General features: G+C 43.7%; 1 protein-coding gene across 4 annotated transcripts in view; it reads left to right on the top strand.

The window, feature by feature from the left end:
• The window catches only part of tbc1d22a (TBC1 domain family, member 22a), a 181,392-nt gene extending 158,702 nt beyond the window's left edge, over window positions 1-22,690 (top strand). For all 4 annotated transcript variants that reach the window (XM_029630023.2, XM_029630021.2, XM_029630022.2 and 1 more), the window contains one exon: window positions 18,696-22,690. In XM_029630023.2, coding sequence (XP_029485883.1) covers window positions 18,696-18,824 — 129 coding nt within the window. In that variant the 3' untranslated portion in view covers window positions 18,825-22,690. The remainder of the gene's footprint in view (window positions 1-18,695) is intronic.
• Window positions 22,691-27,219: the final 4,529 nt, after the last annotated feature.

The raw sequence follows: 27,219 nt of genomic DNA, 5'->3' as shown, positions 1-27,219 counted from the left end.
TCTGTGTGTGCGTGTGTGTGGCTGACATTCTCCCTGTCAGTGTTCTGCGCCTCCTGCTCTGACTGTGCTTTGACCATCTGCAGCCCCAGCTAGCCAGTCCCCTCCTCTGTACTGACCACTGATGTCCTGGCGGCCAGGCCTATTCTTGGCAGAAGGGCTGGTAATAAGTTTGACCTAATTAGGCAGCCAGGCAGCAGAGGACCAGAATTTGACAGTAGACTAGAGCCAGTCTCAGGTCCATTATGTATCAGCCAGGCAGGGGAGGACCAGAGACCAGAGCTGGACAGGAGTCACAAGACGCAGACCTTGCCTACTTCCTTCATCCCAGGCCAAGGCCTGCTGTTCTGGCCAACCTGCCTCAAGCAAACCCACCCCAGTAATAGGGCTTTGGTCCCAAGAAAAACTAACCTACTTCTGGGTTTCTTCCCTTCTAACTCGCATCCAAGACTGGGTCTTCGGCTCCCAGCTAGCTAACCCACCCTAGTCTTTGGCTTTGCCCCTATTAAGTGACTTTGGCTTTGACCTTAGCCTTCATCAAACCGACCTCGGACTCTAGTTGATATCCCCAGTAAATCCCCCCCACAGTGGGGCTGGTCCCCACCAGCAGCCCACCCACCCTGACTCCAGCCCAGCTCCAGGCCCTTGGCATCATCTCCACAGATTGGCCAGGCCTCAGAGCCTGCTCCATTACTCCCACAAACAGTCTGTCTCTCTCAGCAGTGACCTTTCATCTGGGTCTTTTTGATTACCATGCAGTGACAGTTCAGAGCACACTAACTCACATGGTTCTGCTCTCCTCTCACACTGTACTGTACTCTTCTGGTCGCTCCAGGCTACTCTTGCTCGCACTCGCTGTCTGCGTCTCAAATGGTTCCCTTTCCCTTATATAGTGGACTACTTTTGACCGGAGCCCTATGGGCCCTCGCCGATAGTAGCGCACTATAAATGGAATAGGGTGCCGTTTGAGACACGCACTCTGCCGCTCTCCTCACTGGACTACAGCAAGGCTCAGGACTGATGAAGTGAACACTAGGCCCGCCCTGGTAGGGTTTAGCTAGTAAATGACATGAGTGATTATTTAAATAAAAACGGGCTTCAGTAATCTATAATTCACTGCTTCCTTGTTGTTGGGTTGAATCGGGGGTGTTTCAACTCAATGCGGAATAGAAAATGTAATTGACTCTGAGTCGAAAGGGGTATTGCATCCCTCCTGCACCTCCAGTAAACTGAATGACCCATAGAGGAGTGCAGGGCATAGGGATGCCATGGCTCTGTTAGGCTGTTAGCTTGGCATTAGCCTGGAGGGATAATGACAGCTTCCTGTGGTTCAGACCTTGTTCTGGTCAGCCTCTCTAATCACAGAGTCTCTGAGTATATTCCTCTATCTCCCAAGAGCACTGCTTGTGACACAGAGTGCATCGGATTAGTTTGTGTGGGTGTGTGCACATGCATGTGCAGACACAGAGTTGAAGCGTTTTCTTGTTGTATGTGTATGTTGAGAGAGTTGAAGAGTTCACTGTGTGTGGGTGTGCGCGCACGCATATCTGTGTGTGTGTTGATGAGCACTTGTCCGTGTGACTCCTCTCTCCACTGTGCCTGCCGTCTGCTCTCCTCTTTTCCCCCTCTCCCCTCCTTGGCCCCCTTGCCGTGAGCCACCACAGGGCCACAGACAGCCAAATGTCAGAGCCCGCTGGCATGTACTGAGGCCAATATGCAGCAAATGAGCCCTCATTATCTATTTGTTTATCACATAATGGGAAGCCTTTTCTCAGGCTAATGAAACAGACACACAGGCTGCAGCCCAAAATTGCATCCTATTCCCTCAACTGCTTTTCAACAGGACTCTGGTCAAAGGTTGTGCGCTATATAGGGAATAAGGGTGCCATTTGGGATTCATCCAAAGATTCCTTTTCCTCCCAGTCTCTGATCAGCGACTACATTTCCCCCGGCCTCTGGTTTCACAGAAAATGATGATCAAACTGGTCTACAAATCAGGTCAGAATCTAGGCCCACCATCTTGTAAGGCATCCTGGACCTTACCTTAAAGCTAGAATCCTTATATGGTGAAACTGCCACGTCCGTTTGGGATATCACAACGCCAAAGACAATCAATGAACACTGTTTTTTTGTTTTTTTATACCTCTGACGTCATCGCACGTGCGTAAGAACAGCAGAATATGTACTGCAATATGTTTGACCATGCTGCTGAAAATGTTGACATAAGCACTGGGGTGAAAATATCTTTACTGCAGGATATAACCTGTGCTTTATAAGGCTTATATACAGGTTTTACTTAAAACAAGCCATTCCTATGCTCCTACAGGTTCCTTAGAGCATCATTTGCCTGTCTAAAGTCAGCAGTCTACAAGCAGTCTAGCTGCTGTCTTAGCTGTCCATTACCTGTCCTATTCAGTTGTCTTTGTCCTGCCATACACCAGAGGCTGGCTCACCTGACACCTCCCACACGCCTTTCCTCCCAGCTTAGTCCTGTACAGAACAAGATGCCTCACACACTGCCTCTGTCACCCTCTCTATCTCTGTGTGTCTGTCTGTCCAGGCTTCCTCTCTGGTGAAGGACACCAAAATTAAATCTAGAATCGGCTTCCTATTTCGCAACAAAGCCTCCTTCACTCATGCTGCCAAACACCCTTGTAAAACTGACCATCCTACTGATCCTCGACTTCGGCGATGTCATTTATAAAATAGCTTCCAACACTCTACTCAACAAATTGGATGCAGTCTATCACAGTGCCATCCGTTTTGTCACCAAAGCCTCATATACTAACTAGAGGTCGACCGATTAATCGGAATGGCCGATTTCAAGTTTTCATAACAATCGGAAATCGGTATTTTTGGACAGCGATTTGGCCAATTGTTTTAATTATTTTTTTTTATTAAATGACACCTTTTTATATAATCTTTATTTAACTAGGCAAGTCAGTTAAGAACACATTCTTATTTTTAATGATGGCCTAGGAACGGTGGGTTAACTGCCTCGTTCAGGGGCAGAACAACAGTTTTTTACCTTGTCTGGGGATTCAATCATGCGACCTTACAGTTAACTAGTCCAACGCTCAAACCACCTGATTACATTGCACTCCACGAGGAGACTGCCTGTTATGCGAATGCAGTAAGCAAAGGTAAGTTGCTAGCTAGAATTAAACTTATCTTGTAAAAAACAATCAATCAATCATAATCACTAGTTAACTACACATGGTTGATGATATTACTAGTTTATCTAGCGTGTCCTGCGTTGCATATAATAGTTGCGGTGCGCATCGTTGCTCCAATGTGTACCTAACCATAAACATCAACGCCTTTCTTAAAATCAATACACAGAAGTATATATTTTTAAACCTGCATATTTAGCTAAAAGAAATCCAGGTTAGCAGGCAATATTAACCAGGTGAAATTGTGTCACTTCTCTTGCGTTTATTGCACGCAGAGTCCGTGTATACGCAACAGTTTGGGCCGTCTAATTTGCCAGAATTTTACGTAATTATGACATAGCATTGAAGCTTGTGCAATGTAACAGCAATATTTAGACTTATGGATGCCACCCATTTGATAAAATATGGAACGGTTCCGTATTTCACTGCAAGAATAAATGTCTTGTTTTCGAGATGATAGTTTCCGGATTCGACCATATTAATGACCTAAGGCTTGTATTTCTGTGTGTTATTATGTTATAATTAAGTCTATGATTTGATAGAGTAATCTGACTGAGCTGTGGTAGGCACCAGCAGGCTCGTAAGCATTCATTCAAACAGCACTTTTGTGCGTTTTGCTAGCAGCTCTTCGCAAGCACAGCACTGTTTGACTTCAAGCCTATCAACTCCCGAGATTAGGCTAGTGTAACCGATGTGAAATGGCTAGCTAGTTAGCGGGGTGCGCGCTAATAGCGTTTCAATCGTCACTCGCTCTTGGAGAAGTTATTCCCCTTGCTCTGCATGGGTAACGCTGCTTCGAGGGTGGCTGTTGTCGTTGTGTTCCTGGTTCAAGTCCAGGTAGAGCGAGGAGAGATACGGAAGCTATACTGTTACACTGGCAAAACTAAAAAGTGCCTATAAGAACATCCAATAGTCAAAGGTTAATGAAATACAAATGGTATAGAGAGAAATAGTCCTATAATTCTTATAATAACTACAACCTAAAACTTCTTACCTGGGAATATTGAAGACTCATGTTAAAAGGAACCACCAGCTTCCATATGTTCTCATGTTCTGAGCAAGGAACGTTAGCTTTTTTACATGGCACATATTGCACTTTTACTTTCTTCTCCAACACTTTGTTTTTGCATTATTTAAACCAAATTGAACATGTTTCATTATTTATTTGAGGCTAAATTGATTTTATTGATGTATTAAGTTAAAATAAGTGTTCATTCAGTATTGTTGTAATTGTCATTATTACAAATACATTTTAAAAAATCGGCCGATTAAATCTAATACTAACCACCACTGCGACCTGTATGTTCTCGTTGGCTGGCCCTCGCTTCATACTCGTCGCCAAACCCACTGGCTCCAGGTCATCTACAAGTCTCTGCTGGGAAAGCCCCGCCTTATCTCAGCTCACTGGTCACCATAGCAGCACCCACTCGTAGCACGCGCTCCAGCAGGTATATCTCACTGGTCACCCCCAAAGCCAATTCCTCCTTTGGTCGCCTTTCCTTCCAGTTCTCTGCTGCCAATGACTGGAACGAACTGCAAAAATCACTGAAGCTGGAGACTCATATCTCCCTCACTAACTTTAAGCACCAGCTGTCAGAGCAGCTCACAGATCACTGCACCTGTGTATAGGCCATCTGTAAACGGCCTATCCAACTACCTCATCCCCATACTGTATTTATTTATCTTGCTCCTTTGCACCCCAGTATCTCTACTTACACATTCATCTTCTGCACATCTACCATTCCAGTGTTTAATTGCTATATTGTAATTACTTTGCCACCATGGCCTATTTATTGCCTTTACCTCCCTTCTCTTTGCACTCACTGTATATATACTTTTTGTTTTCTTTTTTTCTACTGTATTATTGACTGTATGTTTTGTTTATTCCATGTGTAACTCTGTGTTGTTGTATGTGTCGAACTGCTATGCTTTTTCTTGGCCAGGTCGCAGTTGCAAATGAGAACTTGTTCTCAACTAGCCTTCCTGGTTAAATAAAGGTGAAATAAACAAATAAAAAATCTGTGATCTTTGTGACCAATACCCCTGAGTCTGAAAGCAGTAGAACACATTTAACTAATGATAGATGGATGGTGGGAGGGAGAAAGAAAATAGAAATGGGTGGAATCAATCTTCCACAGTGTTGTAACAGTTTTGATTTAAATCGAGTTTAGCCTCCAATGGTAAGGGCTTGGAGTTGAGACGCTGTCGTGCACGGGTTGTTGCATGGTTCTCCCAGGGTTCTGTAAATCTGTATCTGTTCACAGTTCTACACCACAGCCCAGGAGCGCTTACCCTGACACACATTTAGCACACGGCACACGCACGAGATGGCCCCAGCAGCTCCCGCAGCCAATCAAGCATGTGAAGCAGAAAACTTGAAGTTATGTGCTCTCATAATGGACATCGTACATGAGTACAGGCCTTAATTAAAAAGAGAGGATGTATGGCCACGTGATAACCTGCATGTTAACTCACACTTAGAATATCACCTTATATAATACACACCTCTCTCACGCGGTATCATTCATTCCCTTAATATTAGACTGCAGTTGCTGTTCAAATTTTCTCCAGCCATATATCACTTGGTTTATTAACTTTTTGACAATACAAAAGCATACAATTTAACATTTACATCCACACATTTCAACAAACATGAATGACCTCACACTTGCTCAGTCCCACATGTTCCCACAGTAACCTCACCCATCCTGCCCGTCTCACAATAACACTTTCTCATCCCCTGGACAGCTCTCGTGCTTGCAATACTTTATGCCATATAGCTTCAAACTGCACTATTCTGCCTCTCTGTAGCCCACATTTCTTTCAGTATTTAATGTGTTTGAGACATCCAGTGTCTTAACGATAGAGGGTCATTTAATTTCCAGTTGTTTAGCAAACCTTTTTCAAAATGATTGATGAAAAAGTACAGTCAGTCCAACACATTGGGTATTCCCCTCGTATGCCATGTCTTAAATTATGCAGATAGGCGGATTAAATAATTTATATTGTAAAACGTCTGACAGCCAACTCTCGAACTCCGCCCGTAACTTTTGGACTTCATAGCACTCCCAGAAAGCATGAATCATTGAGTCACTGTTCGTTTTAGACATGACTCTGCTGTTGTGCTGTAAAATTTGGTATTTTCGTCTCTTGTATAAACATTTCTGTACATTAGTTTATACTGGATTAAGCGTACATTTTGTTTATGTTCCAACACTTGTGTGCCAATATCTTGTGCCAATATCAGTTATTTTTAGGTCTTGGTTCCAATAGTTGATTTATTTTTTCCAAAGAGATTTGTTGGATAGGCTTTCTGCAATGTTTTGTACATCTTACCTCGTTTGAGTATCCTTTTCTTACTCAAATAGAATTCCCTCATTTGCTTTGATGTCCAAAAGTTTTCAGATCAATATTTCATGATATACAACTTTTAAGTTGCTTGCATTTGACAATGTATACGTTGGTCAGTCCAAAATTCCTTTCTTAATTCTGTCATGTCAGTAATTGTATTTCCTGTTGCCAAGTTATTTATGGTTTCCATGCGGGCCAATTCATCAGTGAATTCTGAAAAGCTTTCCAAGTATTGTTCCATAGTGGTGTATTTTTAGGGATTGATATTGGTTCTTGTAGAATCCGTTTCATTTTCTTCCATATTGTTATAGTTTTCAATGTTCTTAGCTCCATCCTTTTAAAAAAGACATGAAAAGATTCTGGGGATGATCATGTGCATCTTCAGTATGTACCCGTTGTTCCTCTTTAGTGCATTTAACTATATGTTGCAAGTAAATGCCTTGGGTGGCGAGTTGATACATTTCTACATCTGGAAGGTTAAAACCACCCTCAGAACTATGAGCATGCAATACTTTACCATTTATTATATTTTATTTGCCCACATAAAGTCTGTTATGGCAGAGTATACTTTTTTAAATAATGTCTTCGTGGGGTAATTGGTATTGCCGAAAATAAATATAAAAACTTTGGGAACCATACCATTTTTAAAGAGGTTTATATTACCTTTAAGATTTATGGGAAGACTGTCCCATTTTATTAGATATGCTTTCATGTTGTTGAGTAATGGGATAAAGTAATCTTTACATATTTGTTGTTTGTCACTTTCTGCAAAAAGGAGGGGGGAGAGAGGGCATCCCTGTCTCGTTCCCCTTTTCTAAAGAAATATCATCACATAATGTGTTATTTGTTTCTGGAAAGTTGAAGGGTACCAACGTTTTGACTAGAAAAGGACATTCAAGATGATTGGAAGCCTTTTTGTTTTTTTTATTGTAATGTATTATACTGAAACTTGTTCTTGTAGTTGTTTTTAAGTGTCTGTTTTAATAAACCTTGTTTGATTAATATGTATCAAGTCTGATAAGATCTTTTGTAATTCTGTTGCTTATGAGTTCTTATTATTTTTTGTCGCAATTTATTCAACTTATGTGTCTGTGCAGACTGAAATAACTGTTTGATACATGTACAGTTGAAGTCGGGAGTTTGCATGACCTGAAAGGCCGCTCAGCAAGGAAGAAGCCACTGCTTCAAAACTGCCATAAAAAAGCTAGACTACGATTTGCAACTGCACATGGGGACAAAGATTGTACTTTTTGGAGAAATGTCCCCTGGTCTGATGAAACAAAAGTACAACTGTTTAGCCATACTGATCATCGTTATGTTTGGAGGAAAAAGGGGGATGCTTGCAAGCCGAAGAATACCATCCCAAGCGTGAAGCACGAGGGTGGCAGCATCATGTTGTGGGGGTGCTTTGCTGCAGAAGGGACCGATGTGGAAGGGAAATTGAGGAAGAAAATGATGTGGATATATTGAAGCAACATCTCAAGACATCAGTCAGGAAGTTAAAGCTTGGTTGAAAATGGGTCTTCCAAATGGAAGATGGTAAAATGGCTTAAGGACAACAAAGTCAAGGTATTGGAATGGCCATCGCAAAGCCCTGACCTCAATCCTATAGAAAATGTGTGGGCAGAATTGAAAAGGCATGTGTGAGCAAGGAGGGCTACAAACCTGACTCCGTTACACCAGCTCTGTCAGGAGGAATGGGCCAAAATCCGCTCAACTTATTGTGGAAGGCTACCTGAAACGTTTGACCCAAGTGAAACAATCTAAAGGCATTGCTCCCAAATACCAATTGGGTGTATGTAAACTTCTGACCCACTGGGAATGTGATGAAAGAAATAAAAGTTTAAATAACTCATTCTCACTACTTATTATTCTGACATTTCACATTCTTAAAATAAAGTGGTGATCCTAACGGACTATGACTTTTTATTAGGATGAAATGTCAGAAATTGTGAAAAACTGAGTTTAAATGTATTTGGCTAAGGTGTATGTAAACTTCCGACTTCAACTGTAACTCGGAAGCACTGAATTGAGTGACGTGTGTTGTCATTTCAGTAAATAGGAACACTATTTTGTCCCATAATGTAAAATACATTTATATGGGAAAGCAGTCCATTCCTGGTGCTTTTCTCCGCCCTAATGTTTTACGAGTTTAATATTTATTTTGGGGTGACTCTTTTTTTGTCTGTTGTAGTGTTGTTGAGTCTGTGTTTTTTTTTTAATCAGATTTATATAGAAGCTTTTAAAATGGTTATTAATAGTGTAACTAATTAAAGGATTTTGTTTCTAATTAAACCATTGTTTAAAATTCTAACTTGTTTGGCATGTATTAGTTTTGTCAGGGCTGTGTTTACCAGATTAATTTGCCATTTAAATCGTATGCTTTAATTGAGTTTAACCTGTAGTAGTAGGCTCTCTTCAAAAGTAAAATGTTATTTTCCTGCTTAAGTTCAGAAATGATGTTTTCTCCTTTACCTTGTAAAGATTTTCTATGGGGTTTTTCTAAGATAGAGATTTTTTTCTTTCTAACTCCAATTACACTTTCTCAGAGTATGAGATTATCATTCCCTAATGTATGCCTTAAAAGCATCCCAAATGTTGTGGCTGGTGATGCTCTACTTGGGCGAGTGGGTCCACCGACAGAGTGAGGTGAGTGGAGGCATCACAGGGAAGTGAAGTGTCTGATGCCCTCCCAGTCGCCTAATAGGCAGTGTAATGAAACGGTGAGAAAATAATCATTTTGTAAGTAAACAAATGAGAAGAGAGCACATGCTTGTTTGATTGGTTAAGCAGGTAAATGACTAACTGGAAACTAGCAGGCAGAATGTTCTTTGAAAATGTTCTCTTTACTGATCCACCTCAGGTGGTTGGGAACCGCTGCGACTGTAACTGGCATCTCTGTCTGCCTCAATAGCTTACTTGGCACCGACACCAACACTCTCTCTCACACACACACCAACTCTACTTCTCTCTCTCCCAACCTCTCTCTCACCTCTCTCTCACTGTTGCTTTCTCACACATGCACAAACTCTGCCTTTACGTCTCTCTCACACACACACACACTGTTGTTCAGGGCTCTGGAAGAATTGCAGAGTGCCTGCGGTGCTGTTTTCAGAAGGCTGAAGCACTCACTGCCATTCTACATTACCACCATACCCCTAGATACTCCAGAAACATTGACTAAGACTTTGGCTCTAACTGGCTCACCGTAGCGCTATGCTGGAACTCTTGATCTGTCCAACCCTCTGGCCTGTAGCTGTATTCGTAAAGATGATGTCAAGGCTATCATATCAAATTATACTCAATGGTGCCTTTCCATTTGGACCAGTCAGCTAGTGACGAAAGGTTACGGGGACAGAAGAGTGGAGAGCTTGTTTCTTTCCTAGAATTCATCAAATTGAAATGAGGACCAAATGTTTCATGTAGCATGAATAGCAATGGCTTCGATACAGACACCATGCCTTTTCTCTGTGATTTCATTACTATCTGGTATTGAATAAATGCTGGGAACGTCATTTGGAAAGTTAATTTCAGCCTGACTGGGATGTATACACAAAGCTATTAGTTTGGTGTAAATCGAAGATCACTATGTCATTGTGTGTTTCTCCTTGAGACAGATGTGGGCGCATACACACACACATACAAACACAGACACACACACACACTCCTAGCCGAGAGAGAAAGGAGTTACACAGACGGCTTTAACGCAATTAAATGTCTGTCAGACGGAAGTGGAACTCTTTAAATGTCAGCTGCTTTTCTACTGATTAAATGTCCATGTTGAATGCATTTGCTTTGACTCTATTATTATAAGAGGGCGGAAAAGTGTGTACTGTGTATAACTCTATACTATAGAAATATCAGTGCTACTTCAATGTCTGTAGGCCTATACTTTTGAGTGTATACAGTGCCTTCAGAAAGTATTAAATAGAGTTTTTGTCACTGGCCTACATAAAATACCTCAATGTCAGTGCAATTCTTTAAAAAACAATTTTTTTTAGAAATGTTTACAAATGAATGAAAAGCTCAATGGCTTGAGTGTTCAGACCCTTTGTTATGGCAAACCTCTAAGTTCAGGTTTTATTATTTATGTCCTGAATACAAAGCGTTATGTCTGGTGCAAATCCAGCCGAACACATCACTGAGAACCACTCTTCATATTTTCAAACATGGTGGTGGCTGCTTCTTGTTATGGGTATGCTTGTCATCGGCAAGGCATGACATTTTGTTGTTGCTGAAAATAAACGTAATAGAGCTAAGCACAGGCAACATCCTGGAGGAAAACCTGGCTCAGTCTGCTTTCTAACAGCCACTGGGAGACAAATTCACCTTTCAGCAGGACAATATCCTAAAACATAGGGCCAAATGTACACTGGAGTTGCTTTCCAAGACAACATTCAATGGTCCGGTGTGGCCTAGTTACAGTTTTGACTTAAATTGGCCTGAAAATCTATGGCAAGACTTGAAAATGGCTGTCTAGCAATGATCAACAACCAACTTGACAGAGCTTGAAGAATTGAAATAATAATGTGCAAATATTGTACAATCCAGGTGTGCAACCTCTTAGAGACTTACCCAGAAAGACTCACAACTGTAATCGCTGCCAAAGGGGATTATAACATGTATTGACTCAGGTTTGGGAATGATTATGAGATATTTCTATATTTCAAAAAGTACCCAATTTGTCATACTTGAGTCATTTTCTATTAAGGTATCTTAACTTTTACTCAAGTAAAAGTGAATCACCCAGTAAAATAGTACTTGAGTAAAAGTCTAAGTATTTGTTTTTAAATATACTTAAGTATCAAAAGTAAATGTAATTGCTAAAATATACTTAACTATTGAACGTAAAAGTATAAATCATTTCAAATTCCCTGTATTAAGCAAACCAGATGGCACCATTTTCTAGTTTTTTGTTATTTATGGGCACACTCCAACATAGACATCATTTTTCAAACAAAGCATTTGGGTTTAGTGAGTCCGTCAGAACAGAGGCATTAGGGATGACGAGGGATGTTCTCTTGATACATGCATGAATTGGACTATTTTCCTGTCATGCTAGCCATTCAAAATGTAACAAGTACATTTGAGTGTCGGGGAAAATGTATGGAGTAAAAAGTACATAGTTGACTTTTGGAATATAATGAAGTAGAGGTAAAAGTTAACAAAAATATAAATTGTAAAGTACAGATATCTCCAAAAACTACTGAAGTAGTTTAAAGTGTTTTTAAATAAGTACTTTACGCCACTGTACATTTGCAAACATTTCTAAAAACACGTTATTACTTTGTCATTATGGGGTATTGTGTGTAGATGGGTGAGGGAAAAAAAAATCAATTTAATCAATTTTGACAAGAAAAAATTTGTACAAAGTAAAGCGGTATCACTACTTTCTGAAGGCACTGTTTACTCTGTATGGATGGTATAGACATGTCAATGCAATATTCATCTCTGTAAATCCTGTTGAGTGTACATACCCTGGATGGTATAGAAATGCCAATGCTACTTTCATTTCTGTATATCCTTTTGAGTGTACTCTGAGACCAAGGTATCGAAATCTCAGAGGCATTTCAATATGTATATCCTGTGTATACTCTCTCCGGATGGTTTAGAAAAGCCAGTGCTACTTCAGTCTCTGTATCCTATTGTCAAGCATTGTGGGATATGCTTGTGATGGCAGCAACATATGAGGCAGTCACACTCCCAATCTGTTCTATCACAACTACCAGGACAGACATGTATCTTAATCAGACAGAAGTTTACACCTTCTCATCTCTCAGTGTAGAGGTCTTAATAGACTCACGGCCATAACTCACAACAGCTAGAAGCTAAATGACAAGCATCCGACGTGCTCCACACATCAATCTCTACTCCCAAAAGAAATTATGGAAATGATGCCATTTTTGGGAGTGTATTTGTACACATACAAAAGCCGGCATTCAATCAATGGCAAAAAACTACAAACAAATTGTGAGTTATGGCCTTGAGTCTATTACACTGAGAGATGAGAAAGTGTAAACTTCTGCCTGATTAATACAATGCCCTCGCCGTTCATCAGAAAAACTTGTAATTTTGTCCAAACTTGGGCTGTGAGTGGAGACTCATTTAAACTGCATGTAGCTTGATGAATCACCACGCGAGAGTGATTTGGTGTAGTTGTAGTGCGTGCACGCGCACACACGGAGGGAGAGAGAGACAAATAGAGGTGTAGAGAAAAGGAGCAAGAGAGGAAGGTAGAGTGCTAGAGGCAGGACCTCCCATGTAAATTGGTTTTAATACACTCTTAATGGACTTTCTCACATGGGCCGTATGAATCTACTCAACAGAGGCATTTACTGAAAGGAGTAATGTAGGGGGGAAAAACAAAAGAAAAAACACAATACTGTGGATGTAATTGTATACACACTCCCCCTGCATCGCCCGCTCTCTCCCCCCCTGCATCGCGCTCGCTCTCCCCCCCCCTGCATCGCGCTCGCTCTCCCCCTGCATCGCGCTCGCTCTCCCCCTGCATCGCGCTCGCTCTCCCCCCTGCATCGCGCTCGCTCTCCCCCCCCTGCATCGCGCTCGCTCTCCCCCTGCATCGCGCTCGCTCTCCCCCTGCATCGCGCTCGCTCTCCCCCTGCATCGCGCTCGCTCTCCCCCTGCATCGCGCTCGCTCTCCCCCTGCATCGCTCTCTCTCTCCCCCCTGCATCGCTCTCTCTCTCCCCCTGCATCGCTCTCTCTCCCCCCCTGCATCGCTCTCTCTCCCCCCCTGCATCGCTCTCTCTCTCCCCCTGCATCGCTCGCTCTCTCCCCCTGCATCGCTCTCTCGCTCTACCCCCCTGCATCGCTCTCTCGCTCTCTCCCCCTGCATCGCTCTCTCTCTCTCCCCCCTGCATCGCTCTCTCTCTCTCCCCCTGCACGCTCTCTCCCCCTGCATCGCTCTCTCTCTCCCTGCATCGCTCTCTCTCTCTCCCCCCTGCACGCTCTCTCTCTCCCCCTGCATCGTTCTCGCTCTCTCCCCTGCATCGTTCTCGCTCTCTCCCCCCTGCATCGCCCGCTCTCTCCCCCTGCATCGCCCGCTCTCTCCCCCACCTGCATCGCTCTCTCCCCCCTGCACGCTCTCTCCCCCTGCATCTCTCTCTCTCCCCCTGCATCTCTCTCTCCCCCTGCATCGCTCTCTCCCCCTGCATCTCTCTCTCCCCCCTGCATCGCTCTCTCCCCCTGCATCTCTCTCTCCCCCTGCATCGCATCTCTCTCCCCCTGCATCGCTCTCTCCCCCCTGCATCGCTCTCTCCCCCTGCATCGCTCTCTCCCCCTGCATCGCTCTCTCCCCCTGCATCGCTCTCTCCCCCTGCATCGCTCTCTCCCCCTGCATCGCTCTCTCCCCCTGCATCGCTCTCTCCCCCTGCATCGCTCTCTCTCCCCCTGTATCGCTCTCTCTCTCCCCCTGCATCGCTCTCTCTCTCCCCCCCTGCATCGCTTCTCTCTCTCTCCCCCTGCATCGCTCTCTCTCTCTCCCCCCTGCATCGCTCTCTCTCTCTCCCCCCTGCATCGCTCTCTCTCTCTCCCCCTGCATCGCTCTCTCTCTCCCCCCTGCATCGCTCTCTCTCTCTCCCCCTGCATCGCTCTCTCCCCCTGCATCGCTCTCTCCCCCTGCATCGCTCTCTCCCCCTGCATCGCTCTCTCCCCCTGCATCGCTCTCTCCCCCTGCATCGCTCTCTCCCCCTGCATCGCTCTCTCTCTCCCCCTGCATCGCTCTCTCCCCCTGCACGCTCTCTCTCTCCCCCTGCATCGCTCTCTCTCTCCCCCCTGCATCGCTCTCTCTCTCCCCCTGCATCGCTCTCTCTCTCCCCCTGCATCGCTCTCTCCCCCTGCATCGCTCTCTCCCCTGCATCGCTCTCTCTCTCTCCCCCCTGCATCGCTCTCTCTCCCCCCTGCATCGCTCTCTCCTGCTAACTTGTGTGGCCCTTCGTGTATGTTACCCACAATACCCAGGACCTCCTGATGAACAGAACTGTTGGTTAAGTCGCTCGTAATCAATCACCCGTCTGTGGCGTTTAGTTGGTTGTGTCTGCGTTGGTGCGTGCAAGCGCAGTACACCGTAGAAGGGTTGAGACTTCTTTGCAGTATGATAGTGACTGCCCCTGCGTTCTCCATCAGTGATCAATAAACACCACACCAGGGCGCCATGCGACTCTGATACTGACGAGGGGGCTAAGTCGATCATTTTTTTTCATCCTTACTCACAAATCTACTAAAAGTAGTTATCACTCCCAACAACAGTGGCCTGTGGTGCGGCGCTCTGCCTTGCTGCCAGACTGTCATTCGAGACCTGCAGTTTATCGCTGTGTCTGTGTGTCTGGCTCGGCCCAGACCCACCGCAGTGAGCCAAATGCACAGCTAAATAATTAAGCTGCTTCTTTCTGTCCCCCGCTTCGCTATGTGCCGCCTGCGATACGGACAGGACTCAGTAACCATAGTCGCCGCCTCAATACAGTGATTTCAGAGAGGATGAATAAATACATGTCGCTATTGTCTTAGATACTCTCGCTGCTTTCTGTTTGGCTCTATCTTAGGAGGTGATTTAATGGACTCGAGGACAGATTGGAGAAACAGGGTTGTGAATTCATCTCTACTGGGTCTGTGAGGTTTCCTCTGGGTCTGTGGCTGTGTCTCTGCTTGTGCCTTCATCTCGGTTAAACCAGAGCTAAAATCTTCCATAATGTGTTAGTCCATTACTATCCCCAAGAAGCACTGTCACACACACACACACACACGCTAAGAGCACACAGTCCACCCTCTATCTATCCACTTTGATCTCTCGTTAACTCTGTGGGGAGAAAAGACCGCAGAGTCCTCTTGAGAAGTACCAGGCTTTTCATTTGACTTAATGCAATCTGAGCACCATCCAGGAATGTCCTATTCAGTGTACAATTGAGTCGATGGGTGTTGGGTTTACCTTTTTGTGCAGGTGCTTGGAACTGTACTTTGCATAAGTGGTCGACTTGAAAGGCCTTCTAATTCCTAAAGAGGATGCTTCAGCACATGGACCCATCCTTTTCTAAACGATGTGCATTTCTGCCGCTGGCCTTGCTTCTTTAGAGAGGCTGTTAATTGTTCCGATGTTCTGAGGGGCCTCTTTTGATGCCGTTATCAATGTGACTCAATCAGACATTAGACACACGCGTTGTGCCCCTACCTGTGTTAGTAAAGTGATTTCTGCAGCAGCCTGTGAGATGTGTGTAATTAAGGTATATTATGCTCATTAGCGGAATATCAATGATAGCCAACAGCTGGTCATTAGAATGTTTAAGTCATGAATGAAGGACTCTCACCAGCCAGTCACCAGGGAGGTGGGTTTGACTACTAGCTTATTCTATACATTAGGTAGGACACTGAATACCTATGAGTTGTCCCATAGAATGTCCTCTGGAGGTCCATATACTCCATTATGTACCATTATATGCAGCACTTTAAACTGTGCTCGACCGCCATATCCAGCTTTCTCACATTTGCGTTTCTAGGATGTTTGACAATGAAACTAACACTGTGCCTCTGACTAAACTAGTCAACAAACAACATGGCCTTGTCCATTCAAATGCTCCCACATACACTACAAACGTATGTGGACGCCCGCTCGTCGAAAATCTCATTCCAAAATCATAGGCATTAATATGGAGTTGTTCACCTCTTTGCTGCTATGACAGCCTCCACTCTTCTGAGAAGGCTTTCCACTAGATGTTGGAACATTGCTGCGGGGACTTGCTTCCTTTCAGCCACGAGCATTAGTGAGGTTGGGCATTGATGTTCGGCAATTAGGGCCTGGCTCGCAGTCGGCATTGCAGTTAATCTCAAAGGTATTCGATGGGGTTGAGGTCAGGGCTTTGTGCAGGTCACTCAAGTTCTTCAAATCCAATCTCGACAAATAATTTCTGTATGGACCGTGCTTTGTGCACGGGGGCATTGTCATGCTGAAACAGGAAAGGGGCTTCCCCAACTGTTGCCACAAAGTTGGAAGCACAGAACTGTCTAGAATGTCATTATATGCTGTAGCGTTAAGATTTCCCTTCACTGGAGCTAAGGGGTGAGCCCGAACCATGAAAAACAGCCCCAGACCATTATTCCTCCTCATCCAAACACGGGGAAATCACATTTAGCAAATGTTATTGCGAATGTTCAGATAGCTCCGAAACTATTGGGACATGTGATTTGTATGCAACCTGCGGTGTGTTGTCAGATATTCAAATGAGCGTCAGAACTGATTTGCATTAATAATGATATCTGTCGTCAGTTTTCTTTTCTCCTTCTCTGTCAGTCAGTGTTTAGCGCTGGTGGAGTTGTGAACATGTGAGACAGTCATAAGCAAGCAGGTACGCGCACAGAGAGACATGTAAACACAGCAGTCTTATTTCAAACAACTGTGTGGGGTGGGAAAAGAACTAGCCTGGACGAACCAAAGTAGGCAGCTACACAGTGCAATGGTAGGGAAAGCATTTTGCGCAAGTGTCACTGTCACCCCAGGCCGGGCCTGTCTCTGTTACTGCAGGAAGTGTTAACCAGATTCATTCCCCCCTCATCAGGCCCCAGTCAGAGGGCTTTATTAGGCTGGAGATGGAGGTCCTGCCGTCCCAGCCTCACTAACACACACTAATGCATCAATCTAGTGGGGGGGGGGGGGTCTGGCAGGGGCTCAGCTGGGGCTAACTGTAACTCCATAAGGCTTTTTTTATTTATTTTTTACTTTGTCTCTCGTCGTTCAAGTCAGAAAGCCGTGACACCGACCACCTCAGGTTGATCTGAAATGGTTTCTGTAGTTTAGAAACAAATAATATAAGCACTCCTGCAACATAATTTATGATTGATTGCACACAAATTGGCTTTTTTAAGAACCCCCAATTGTTAAAGAGAGTTCACCTAAATTACAAAATACATTGTTTTTTTGTCTCTGGACCAGGTATGACAGCAGGCCATGCTTTGGTTTTGTTTACCTGGCCACTGCTAACTTTTTAGCGTTTATGGCATAAATCCAATGCAAGTCAGTGGTACCTATATTAGCATTTTTGCGCTTCATATTCAAATCATGGGAACTGGTTAATAACATTATTTTACGTTTCAAGCATATTTTTCTTTCAGTCCCACAAAAAAAAATGCCATCAAAGGGCCCATGCAATGCACTCACTCTGTCACTCAAACTTCTCTTTCTTGTGTCTTCCTGCCAGCTAGTTTTCTAGGCTATTTAAGGATACTATGATCATCACGTTTCACATTGGATTTATTAACAATAAGGAAAGATGTGATTTGAATTCTGGTGCCGCTGCACACACAAGCTTGTTAGCTAGCCTCGGCATTGAGCCAACTTTTCCGACGTTCAAAGTTCCTCCGTATATTAGCCTCTTCTCCGTAGCTAGGTATCTTGCTAGGATATAATTATTTGATTCAGTAAAGTAATGATAGGCTTACTAACATCCTAAACGCATTATAATGCATGTCTTATCATGATGCCCGGAGCTTTAAGCCAAGGCCCTCTTGTACTCTCCCCACTTTGAAACATTTCAGTCGCACCCTACACTTCTCTGTCTATCAAGCATACAAACAACTAGCTTGCCCGGTCCATAGAAAGCCGCTCTATCTGCACTGATTGGTGGAGTCATTTAATGAGCTAAATGTAAAGTAAAAAGGAACAGAAATGAACTATATAACCAGTACTACTTTCTGGTTCAAACCGGTTCAGAACTTTGGTCGTAACAGTGGAACAGAACGAAAAACACAGTGGTTCTGTTCAGAACGAAACGACACGCGACGGCTTGTTAAATACACTTTTAATCAGAGAGTAATTCTAAGTGTGTTCTGTGATGGTGCTTCTGCTTCACTGGTTGGTGTTATAAAGCAGGCGGTGTGTGTGAGGCGCTCCTTACTGAGACACCCTCCCAGCTCCTCTCACTACTGTTGCCCCTGGCGACACCTTCACATTCACACACTGTAATGTTCAAAGAGTGGTGTGCCCTTCTCCTCTCACTTGGTTCTCGCTGTCTTTCTCTCTCTGGCCATATCAATTTGTCTGTGTCTAACTGCACTCCTTGCTCTCTCTCTCTCTGCCACTCTCTACTTCTTTCTCTCTCTCTCTCTCTCTCTCTCTACCTCTACCTTCAGCGCCACTAAATCCTTTTGTTGTTTCTTTCTCTGCCCCACAGGGTCTGATGATTCTGCTGCAGAACCTACCCACCATGCACTGGGGCAACGAGGAGGTCAGCGTGCTCCTGGCTGAGGCCTACAGGTTGAAGTTTGCCTTCGCTGATGCACCCAACCACTACAAGAGATGAGTGTGGGCCCCTGACAGCTAGCTACTTGAACCCCTGACAGAGGCCCCCTGGCGGACAGATGGATGGATGGAACCCCTCCTTGACTTTCTTGTCCCTCTGCAGTCCACAACCTTTGCTACTCGTAGATGAAAGCAAAAACGTTTGCGCCACAAATGGCGCCCTATTCTCTACAAAATGCATTATTTTTTGACCAGAGCCCCAAGTAGAGCACTATGTAGGGAATAGGGGGCCATTTGGGAAGCCATTGCTTCTTGGTATGTGGGTACCGTTCTAACCGACTGTTCTTCTTGACTCCTCTTCTCTTTGTTCTTAACCATGAAATTACATTTGTGCAACACTCCAACAACATCAATGCCTGTCCCATCGAAGTAGACCCCAACCACAACAGACCTCCAGTCAGTGTGGTAGTGGAGATCTAGCTGCAGACCCATGGATGACTGTTCTAGACTGTCCTGTACTGTTTGTCCGTGACTGGCCACCGTCCCCAAGGAACTCAGACCTTCTCCTAGAGGCCCAGTCACATTGAGTGGATCTCCACAGCAGGCGCAACATGTCCCGAGACCTAATGAATGAATTGTCTGAACGAACCGTGTGTGTGTGGGGGGGGCAGGGGGGCAGAGAGAGGTCTTTTGTACTTGGTTGATATGTCACTTTTAATTCCTAAGGAAACTGAGGACACATGTCGTCATTCCTAGCTGGCATCGAGTTCTTCTTTCGTGTCCGTGCTTTCAGTTCAAAACAAGCAGTCAATCCCCCAGAGACAAGTAGGTTTTTGTTAAAAACAGAAACACATTCACTTAAAAGTGAATAATTAGATAAGGAAGTATCTTATTGTTATGAATGATTTCGTTCTGACTCTGACATGCGCCGCAGGGCTGGATCTAATGATGTGTCTAACACTCGCTGAACTATATTATGTAAGATATGGAATATTTGTCGGTTGGCTGAGGGAGGGACGAGTGTCGCGTGACTCTGCCTGACATACGATCATCTCTGAACCTAGGACTCACTACCTAATTGGTACTGCACCGTGCAGTGGTGAGCAGTCACCTTTTAGGCCAGGAGATTTTCTAGTGTGGTCACATGGCCAGAAAACTCGTACCCGTATACGGGTTGGTAATGGCAGATTTGGGCACTAATAAACAACTAAATTGTAATGCAGTGGCTGTACAGTAACAAGTTAACACTGTATGGGTTTTGACTGACGGACATTCTGAACTTGAGCACCTCGCGCGACCTTGTTGCAAATGTGAATGTGTTTTCAGTCAATTTACCTGGTAAAATAAAAACCAAAAAATATATATATATATATTTTTTTGTCTTTAGTGAGGGAATTGCTGTACATTTTGAAAGATGAGAAATACCGCTTTAATGTCATAAACTTGCCAAACACCCGTGAGTCCAAATGTGCACTTCACACTTCCATATCATAAAACTAATGTCATACACAGTGTCAACATTTCTGATCACTATGTTTGATATACAGTTACAAGATGATGTGGCGTCATACACTGGGTTGTTCTGAACCAAATGAGCCTAATATTTGTCTGTTGTGAAGAAAATTTGCCGCGGCACATGCACCTGAATGCACTCAAGACTCCGTTCTATGTGCACCAGGATTATACATTGCATTCTGAAAGCAAGTAACATCGTATTTTATAACTTAGCCAGTCATTTTGGCAATAGAACAAGCTTTCATATGACGCCCACCTGACCCAGATTGCAATTTATAAATGGACCGTTTTTGGATTGCGTTAACAACAATAGTAATTGTGTGATGATGGGGATGCAGGGTTGTGTTCCAAACAAACCAAATACAAGTGTATTTGTGCTAGTTTCTCAACGGCACAGCTAGGAGAGCTCATGAAATTCACCTTATAGTTGAAGACTCTTCTTTGAGTCATTAAAGTGCTTTGAAATAACCTAGGAACTACGCACACTTTGGAGAGGTACATGGCCACAAGGAGACACCAGTTAGTCCTCTCGCTCAAACCCTTGTCATTCTTTTTGTCTTGTGTTGCACCTACCACACATTTTCCAGGAATGTACTTATGTTACTGAATATATCCAGAGTATTTTCGGATTTTATCAACAAATGCAGCGAAAGTACAGTAAATGTAGAATGCACATCAAATCAAGTGTAATCATTTTCCCATAATCTCCTAACTGTTCCCTTTCAACTGCTACCATGGTTATGCATATGCTTTTCATATTTCTTCTCTAAGAAACATTTCACGTTAGCCGTGTCCATATAGTCAAATTTCCATGCGTGTACAAAGGGTTAAAAAATACTCCTCAAAACCCAGAAGTAGGACCATGAGTTTTGTGGTCAGAAAAAACTTCTGGACTACGACAATTTGTAACTGATCATAGCCCAGAACTAGGGCCCATTCAGTTATTCAGTCTATTCATGAACACTGACTGGGGATGTTAGGGTGGAATAAGTTACCGCTCTCCATTTGCCTTCATTTGACTGCTTAGGGTTTTTGTTTGATGTACCAAATGATGTGATTAGTTTGTTTTTGCCTGGTGTAGAGCCCTCAAACACAACTCTGGACTCAACCCAGTTCCACTCCTATTTTTCATTGTTCCCCTCTAATCGGGGACTGATTTAATCCTGGGACAACAGGTGGGTGCAATTAATTGTCAGGTAGAAGAGAAAACCAACAGGCTCCGGCCCGCGTGGGTTAAGAGTTGTTATACCCCTTGCGTAGAGGGTGGATATACGATGTAAATTAGACGTTGAAATGATATTATGTACCACTTTTATCGTCAAAAACATCCTGCCAGGTAACGATGAAGACCGATAATTGTTGCATGAACTCCTCAATGATGTGTGTGTTTTATGTGGGTTTGGGAGTGTGTGTATAGATGGGGCAGCTTAATACTCTGTATTTGAACCTCAACTTCTTTTGATCATGTCGGTAATGTTGTTGCGCTCCATGTCAGCTCCAGGCCCAATTTCCTATTCTCACGTTGATTAGAAACTTTTTTTAAACTGCACTTGATAAAAGTCCATTTTCTTCCCTTTTTTGTACGAAATATATTATTTGGAATCAGCTTTAAAAGAAACAAATGTCTTTCTCTCCCTTTTTTTTTATATATACTGTTTACATGAGCCTATTAAGTTGTGCCTAATGTAGAGATAGCAGATGATCATCATAGATATTTATTTTACCTTAATTTAAGCTCTGCAAATGAAACAAGAACGTTTATTCAGTTGATGCTCTCACACTCGGTGTTTGCTAAGCCATGACAGTAACTGCATCCAAAATGGCACCCTATTCCATATATAGTGCACTACTTTCGACCAGATCCCTATGAGCCCTGGTCAAAGTAGTGCACGGTTTAGGGAATAGGGTGCCATTTGGGACGCAACCCGATGAGTCCACAGAATCACATCAGTAAGTCTAGCAGCTGCCTTCTCTGGTGTCCTTATGTGTTTCAACTTGGTTTGATGTACCGAACAACCCTTACACACACCTTCGGTAAAAGTCAAAAGCCCCGTATTGCCATGGTTACGGTGGTGACCATGTGTCCGTCCGCTGGCTGGAGGCCTCGGACACACACACACACACTGGACGTTGCAGTCAGCATCTCATGGGGCATGACCTAACATGTTTGGTCTGCCTCCTAAAGCCTTTTTCTGGGGGGTTGTATTTTACTGTTGCTCGGTTTCTTTTCAGAGATGTTCAAATGTTTCTGACCAAACTACGACTTCTGACTAAGACATGTGAAAGTGTGAATCTCATACAGTGGAGAGTGATCGTGATTCTTTTCTTTTTTTAAATACGTGTACAGAGAATGAATTTTGAAACAAAGATCTGTAAATAGAAAAGTGTAAATAAATGCTATATATGACCAAACTGTTTGTATACATTCATGGATGTACTGTAAAATCATGCTTCAATATACCACGGCTAAGGGCTGTACTCATGCACTCTGCTTTGTGTCTTGCAGAAGAACAGCCCTAGTCATGGTATATTCATGTCATGCCATATCCCACCCCCCCTTGGGCCTTATTGCTATTATAAACTGCTTACCAACGTAATTAGAGCAGTAAAAATACATGTTTTGTCATACCCATGGTAAACGGTCCGATATACCACGGCTGTCAGCCAATCAGCATTCAGGGCTCGAACCACCCAGTTCATAATATCAAATAAGATTACAAGAAGTGTATATATTCAACACCAGAACTACCCAGTGGGTTTCATGTCTCCATATCACACAACGAAAACATGAACATTACGTTGTTATTTAAATGACTCGCCTAGGCTGCGGGCACTCCAACCCAGGCATGCAAGCAACTGCATAAATAAGCACTGCATTAGCTTCTACATTGATTGCGTAGACTGCTGTATTAATAACTTCTGTATTGTATGCGTGTGGTTGCTGCTCCCCACACAGACACGCAAACGCACTGCCTCGGCTGGTAAACAGGTTCGTTATGGTCCCTGTGGAGTGGTGGTGCGGCAGAGCCCCAGGTTTGGTAATTAGGCCCTTTTTAATGTAAGGAGGGAGTCTCTTGTTCTCCACCTCCTTTTTTTCCCTTCCCTCTCATTAAGCTAACTGATGTTCACAGTGGCAGGAATTAAAAAGTCATTTGAATCACCTGGACTTCCTTAGTCGCTCACACATGGTACAGGTGGCATGGGCCTGTAGACGGGATGGGACTCACAATGACCGCCTTTTACGGAGGTAGATTTGGCTGTAGGGCACGTACAGTGCTGTGCAGAGAAATATTGATCTTGGCAAACGTTTGAGATGTATGATGGCTTAAACAACACCCTACACTGGTACTAAACTCAGCCAAAAAAGAAACATCCTCTCACTGTCAACTGCGTTTATTATCAGCAAACTTAACGTGTAAATATGTTTATGAACAAAACAAGATTCAACAACTGAGACATAAACTGAACAAGTTCCGCAGACATTGGACTAACAGAAATTGAGCCTAGAAATCTCAGCCTATTGCAGACAGTGTGAGCACTGATGGAGGGATTGTGCATTCCTGATGAAACTCGATCAGCTGTCCATCCTGTCTCCCTGTAGCGCTGTCTTAGGCTTCTCACAGTACGGACATTGCAATTTTTTGCCCTGGCCACATCTGCAGTCCTCATGCCTCCTTGCAGCATGCCTAAGGCACGTTCACACAGATGAGCAAGGACACTGGGCATCTTTATTTTGGTGTTTTTAAGAGTCCGTAGAAAGGCCTCCTTAGTTTTCATAACTGTGATCTTAATTACCTACCGTCTGTAAGCTGTTAGTGTCTTAACAACCGTTCCGCAAGTGCATGTTCATTAATTAAACACACATCGCAACAAGAGAGACAACACAACGCTACATAAAGAGAGACCTAAGACAACAACATAGCAACGCAACATAACAACAACATGGTAGCAGCACAAAACATGGTACAAACATGATTGGGCACAGACAACAGCACAAAGGTCAAGAAGGTAGAAACAACAATACATCATGCAAAGCAGCCACAACTGTCAGTAAGCGTGTCCATGATTGAGTCTTTGAATGAAGAGATTGAGAAACAACTGCCCAGTTTGAGTGTTTGTTGCAGCTCACTCCAGTCGCTAGCTGCAGCGAACTGAAAAGATGAGCGACCCAGGGATATTTGTGCTTTGGAATGCTTTAACAGAATGTGACTGGCAGAACGGTGTTGTATGTGGAGGATGAGGGCTGCAGTAGATATCTTAGGGGAGAGTGAGGCCTAAGAGGGTTTTATAAATAAGCATCAACCAGTGGGTCTTGCAACAGGTATACAGAGATGACCAGTTTACAGAGGAGTGCTGTGATGTGTCCTATAAGGAGCATTGGTGGCAAATCTGATGGCCGAATGGTAAAGAACATCTAGCCGCTCGATCTATAAATGACGTCTCAATAGTCTAGCATGGGTAGGATGGTCATCTGAATCAGGGTTAGTTTGGCAGCTGGAGTGAATGAGGAGTGATTACGATAGAGGAAACCAAGTCTAGATTTAACTTTAGCCTGCAGTTTTGATATGTGCTGAGAAAAGGACAGTGCACCGTCTAGCCATCCTCCCAAGTACTTGTATGAGGTGACAACCTCAAACTCTAAACCCTCAGAGGTAGTAATAACACATGTGGGAAGAGGGGCATTCTTATTACCAAACCACATGACCTTTGTTTTGGAGGTGTTCCCGAACAAGGTTAAGGGTTGAGAAAGCCTGCTGGACACTAAGAACGCTTTGTTGTAGAGCATCCCTTGGTGACAGGAAGTGGCTGAGACAGCCAATTTTCTGACTTTATACACTGCACTCTTTGAGAGAGGTAGTTAGCAAACCAGCCCAAAGACCCCTCAGAGACACCAATACTCCTTAGCTGACCCAGAAGAAAGGAATGGTCTACCCTATCAAAAGCTTTGGCAAAGTCGATCAAAATAGCAGCACAATATTGCTTAGAATCAAGGACAGTGGTGACATCATTGATGACCTTTAAAGTTGCAGTGACACATCCATAACCTGAGCAGAAACCAGATTGCATACCCGAGAGAATACTATAGACATTAAGAAAGCCAGTCAGTTGATTATTGACAAGTTTTCCAACACTTTTGATTAACAGGCCAAAATAGAAATACAGGCCTATAACAGTTAGGATCAGCTTGATCTCCCCCTTTAAATAAAGGACGAACCGTGGCTGACTTCCAAGCAATGGGAACCTCCACAGAAAGGAGAGACAGGTTTGGCGATGATAGGAGCAGCAACCTTAAAGAAGGGCTTTTTGGGGTCAAGTTTAACGAGCTCCTTTTGCACCTCAGACTTAGTGACTGCCTGCAGGGAGAGACTTTGTAGAGGAGCAGGGGAAACAGAGGGAGAAGCACCAGGGATAGTCGCATTAGCAGGGGTGGGAGATGAGGAAATGTTGGACAGCCAAGGAGGCATGGCTGAATCAAATAGGGATCCTTACTTATTGAAGTGGTGATTTAAAGAGCTCAGCCATGTGCTTCTTGTCAGTAACCACACATCATCAACTTTATGGGACATGGGCAGCAGAGAGAGAACTGCTCCTTAAAGTAACTAACTTTGGCCTTCCGGACAGCCTGACTGCACTTATTTCTCACTTGCCTAAACGAAAGCCAGTCAGCCTGAGTGTACATGTGCCGAGCCTTTAGCCAAATACAATTCTTGAGGTGGAGTAACTCTGCAAGATCACTGTCGAACCAGGGGCTGAACCTGTTTTTTATTCTAATTTTCTTTATGGGGGCGTGTTTGTTAACAAAACCACTGAATATATCAAACAGAAGGTCCAAGCGTCTTCGACAGAGGGGATCAAGCTGATTCTATACTATTTTACAGAGGCCAGTTCATTAAGGAAGCCTTGCTCATTGAAGTTTTTTAGCAAGTGTCTATGACAAATCAGGACAGGTCATATCACTGAGCAGCCATTACAAAAACAGGCTGTAAAACAGTGATCACTAAGGTCATTACAGGAAACACCAGACTGATACCTATCAGGATTATTTGTGAGGATAACAGAGGAGAGTAGCCTTTTCTGGGTGTTTGGGAGTCATACCTTGTGGGATTGGTAATAATCTGAGAAAGATTTAGGGAGTCCTATTGCTTTAGGACTTGGTCAGGTGGTTTAAGCATGTCCCAGTTTAGGTCACCTAGCAGGACTAATTCAGAGTTGATGTAAGGGGCCAGGAGAGAGCTTAGGGCAGGTAGGGTACAGGCCGGTGTTAATGGAGGAGGATAGCACCCAGCAACAGTCAACAAAGACCTATTTGAAAGTTTAATGCTTAAAACCAGAAAATCTAATTGTTTGGGGACGGGCTTGGTGGAGACCACCGAAGGTAAAGATTGCCACACCCCCACCTTTGGAATCTGTCTTTCCGAAAAAGGTTATAACCAGAAAGATTAACATAAGTATCCAAAACACTTATTCCTTAACCACGTCTCAGTAATGACCAACACATCTGGATTGGAGCTGTGAACCAACACTTTCAATTGATCCATTTTAGGTAATCAGCTTCTAGTGTTAACGTGCAGAAAACCCAGGCTTTAACGAGAGCAGAAATCAGTGAAGCAGATATCAGAGCCCAAGTCAGAATTAGGGCTGGCAACAGTAGATGGGCCAGGCTGTACATGCACATTTCCAGATATCATCAACTGTAATACAATCAAGGTACGGCAGAGGACAGGGAGAGATCTGCAGTGCTGATTTATGACATCTGAATGTGTATCAGATGGCAACAAGATCATATTGTACAGCAATTTCATCAGGTAACATGAATACAAAGCCGGTGAGAGGTGGTTGGAATAGGATGAGAGGCCAAAAGTCTGTTTAACCCAATGGAGAGTCAGAGTCCCGAGTGTAGGAACAAAGAGTCTGTCCCATGGTTGGGTAAAGAAAGTTTG

The sequence above is a fragment of the Oncorhynchus nerka genome, linkage group LG23, assembly GCF_034236695.1.
Source record: "Oncorhynchus nerka isolate Pitt River linkage group LG23, Oner_Uvic_2.0, whole genome shotgun sequence".
In the NCBI taxonomy this organism is placed as follows: domain Eukaryota; kingdom Metazoa; phylum Chordata; class Actinopteri; order Salmoniformes; family Salmonidae; genus Oncorhynchus; species Oncorhynchus nerka.
Note: the sequence above shows the minus strand (reverse complement) of the source record. Positions and strands in the feature narration are given on the sequence as shown.